A 3,601-nucleotide genomic window follows, 5' to 3' on the forward strand; every position below is an offset into this window, starting at 1 on the left:
GCGTGGTTGAGCTAAGCATCTTCAACAGTGTTGCAGACAGGTTGTGTCGTACTTTCTTGGCATCTGCCATCAGCACTCAGCCTCAGCTTCTTCACCAGTTGTGGTTCTGGTTAATCCACCCAGAGAGTCACCTCGGCCAGCATTTGGAAGAAGAGGTAGCCACCTCCATCTACACCAGCACAGATGGTATTCAGGCTACTTCAGAAATCCTCAGAGATGCCTGGAGCAACATAAAATTAGAGCTGAAAGGACCTTGGAGATGATCAATTCCAACCTCATCATTTTCCAGATGAGGAAAATAAAACTTCCCTCAGATCCCCTGCTCGCCCCCTCCCCAAAGCTTTGATCCTCCTAATAGCCCCAGATATGTATTGCAGAAGCCAGCACTGGCACCCAGGTGTCCTGGTTTCTAGCCCACAGTTCTGTCCTCACACCTTGCTTCCATCCTGACCTAATGCTGTCACTGTCAATGGCAAGGATTAAATGCATCCCATCTATACATGGAAGAGGTCACTCCTGCCTCTGAGGAAGTGATGTTTAATTTTCTAGTGATGTTCAGGCACCCAGCTTCAGTCTTATCCTGGTTAAATCTTGGCTAGGTTACTTCCAGCTAAGCCCCTGGTTCAGCCAGGCAGGAAACAACCTCATCAGGAGTGGATGAAAGGGAGCGTCACTGCTGAGCAGAGGAGTTGTTAAGTGGCTGATGAAGCAAGGAAGAGGCATCTTGACAGGACAAATTATTGGCTCTGGGAAATGAAGCCAAATTCCCAATGACTCCAAGGGGGACAGGATGTCTACATATCCATCCACAAACACTGAAAACCTTGCTTACTTTCTTCCTTCAAACTAGTTACTCACACTCCCCATTCCGCATTTTTGTGTGTGTGTGCAAGATTTAATAAAAAACAAAAATAGGAATGGTGGCTTTCAACATTTTCCAGGTTGTGAAAGGTTTGCCATGATTATCAGGGGTGTGGTTCTAAGCTGCATCAGTGGAACAAATACAAAATGCTGTCCTCCTCCCAGGCCGGAAGGCAGCGCACCTCCTCCTCTAACAGCCAGACTAGCGGTGAGGAGTCAGTGCTGTGACCCAGGCCAAGCTGGAGTGTCCGCACGGCTTTTTCTCTGACCATTCCATCTACCTTGAGGCATGCTGGCTGGGCCCTGTTTCCACACCAGCGCCTGGTGAGATAGGGTAGCTTATCAACAGGCTGCTGGGCCTTAATACTGACAGTGAGTGCAGCGGGTCACAGCCAGGAAGGGACTAACACAGATGCCCTCCCAGCCCCCAGTGCTGGCCTAATTTTACAATACCATGGAAAAAAGCTCTGATGAAAACAACAGGAAGTCAACACAGCAGAGTGGTGTGGACAACCCAGAAGCCAGCCTCACGCATTCCATGCCCACAGTTAACGATGACAACAGCAATAATAATAATAAAATAAAGGTACAGGTGAAAAGCAGCGCTCAGGGTGTCCTGCTGCAAGCTGGGGAAGGTGCGTGCTCAACTTGGACGGGACACAGCTAGCCTTTCTTCAGGTCCCTGGATTCAAAGAGCTTCAACCATTCTTGCACCGTCAGGCCTTCCTTCAGACTCTCCTGTATGGGCCGGGAAGCGGGTGCATTTCAGGTATCCCACAAGACCTGCTCAATTATGGACTTGGACCTGATGTTTCTGAGTTGCCAGGCGACACAGGATCTATCTTTCTTCAAGAAGTCAGGGTTGCTTTTGGATTTCATTATATCGTATCCCGACACCGTGGCACTGTCAGGGGACTTTTCCCCCAGTGCTTCTGTTGCAGCCTTGAGCTGCTCCTTCAACCTGCTGATGTCACAGTCAGCCTTAGCCTTCACAATGCTGAGCTCTGTGTAGATGTCTTTGTACTTGTCACTAGCGTACTTCTTGTCCCGAAGTGCCGTCTGCAGCTCGTCCTTGAGGGAGCTAATCTCGTTTCAAGTATGGTATTTCTGATTCCTTGACCCGCAATAAGACTTCCAGCTCATAGGCATCCTTGCCCTGTGCAAGGGGTGACCCAGTGGCCTCCACACCGCCGTCCCCAGTCAGTAGCATCTGTCCCCAGTTCAATTCTAATGCTTCCTTCTTGTGGTCATGGCACACTGAGGAGCATACACTATCTCCTGGCAAACAGGTTGCTAGCTTTTTCCTTTTTCTTCCTTCTTTTTCATAAGTTAAATCCAACTAACTCATTCCCTTAAGCAGAGAGAGAAACCAAGGCAGTCTTAATGAAGATAACAGGAGTTGCCCAAAGTCACATAGAAAGCAGAAAAGCCAGATTATAACTTGAGTTTCCAAAATTTTAGACCAGTGAGCTGTGATTCTGGGGGTAAAATGAATGGGTTAAAAGGATAGGGAAGCCTGGAAGCAGTCTATGTAGCTGCTTCAATTTTGGTAGCCAAAATAGAGCTGATGTGCCGGGTGGCCCCATCCCTTGCCCTGCCTTTAGGTCCTTTGTATGGGGTGTCATTTATTGAAAAAAAAGGGGGGCATTGAAAGTACTCCCATCAGAGAGGTGTTGTAAGGATGTGCAGCAGATATTAAGAAGTTAATAATTGTGAGGCTCCATTGGCCAGCTTGGGCCACACTGGCTCTGGCTTCACCTCACTCCTGATGGAGTGGCTCTCTGTTGACTATGGCAAGAAATCCAAGCTGGAATTCTCCATCTACCCAGCACCCCAGGTGTCTACAGCCATGGTCGAGCCCTATAACTCTATCCTGACCACCCACACCACCCTGGAACACTCAGACTGTGCCTTCATGGTGGACAACAAAGCTATTTATGACATCTGCTGCCGCAACCTAGATATCGAGCGCCCAACCTTCACCAAACTCAATCACCTCATCAGCCAAATTGTCTCCTCCATCACAGCTTCCGTGTGCTTTGACGGGGCCCTCAATGTGGACCTGACAGAGTTCCAGACCAACCTGGTACCCCACCCTTGCATCCACTTTCCCCTGGCCACCTATGCACCAGTCATCTCTGCAGAAAAGGCGTACCATGAGCAGCTGTTGGTGGCCGAGATCACCAATGCCTGCTTTGAGCCTGTCAACCAGATGGTCAAGTGTGATCCCCAGCATGGCAAGTACATGGCCTGCTGCCTGCTGTACCGTGGAGATGTGGTGCCCAAGGATGTCAACACTGCCATTGCCACCATCAAGACCAAGCACAGCATTCAGTTTGTGGACTGGTGCCCCACAGGCTTCAAGGTTGGTATCAACTACCAGCCTCCCACTGTGGTGCCTGGGGGTGACCTGGCCAAGGTGCAGCTTGCTGTGTGCATGCTGAGCAACACGACCGCGATCGCCGAGGCCTGGGCCCACTTGGATCACAAGTTCGACCTAATGTATGCCAGGAGGGCATTTGTGCACTGGTATGTGGGTGAGGGCATGGAGGAGGGTGTGTTCTCCGAGGCCCATGAGGATATGGCTGCCCTGGAGAAGGATTATGAGGAGGTGGGCATCAACTCCTATGAGGACGAGGATGAGGGAGAAGAATAAAGCAGCTTCCGGAGCCTATTCACTATGTTTATTGCAAAATCCTTTCGAAATAAACAGTTTCCTTGCACGGAAAAAAAAATGTAG

At 49.7% G+C, this 3,601-nt stretch overlaps 1 protein-coding gene across 1 annotated transcript; it reads left to right on the top strand.

Moving 5' to 3' along the window:
* Positions 1-1,315: 1,315 nt before the first annotated feature.
* LOC108281799 (tubulin alpha chain-like) lies at positions 1,316-3,584 on the top strand. Its single transcript, XM_017497507.2, has 3 exons — positions 1,316-1,496; positions 1,582-1,630; positions 2,593-3,584. The coding sequence occupies exons 1-3, from the start codon at positions 1,316-1,318 to the stop codon at positions 3,515-3,517; spliced, it is 1,155 nt and encodes a 384-aa protein (XP_017352996.2). The 3' UTR covers positions 3,518-3,584.
* Positions 3,585-3,601: the final 17 nt, after the last annotated feature.

This window comes from Cebus imitator, unplaced genomic scaffold, assembly GCF_001604975.1.
Source record: "Cebus imitator isolate Cc_AM_T3 unplaced genomic scaffold, Cebus_imitator-1.0 Scaffold231, whole genome shotgun sequence".
NCBI lineage: Eukaryota > Metazoa > Chordata > Mammalia > Primates > Cebidae > Cebus > Cebus imitator.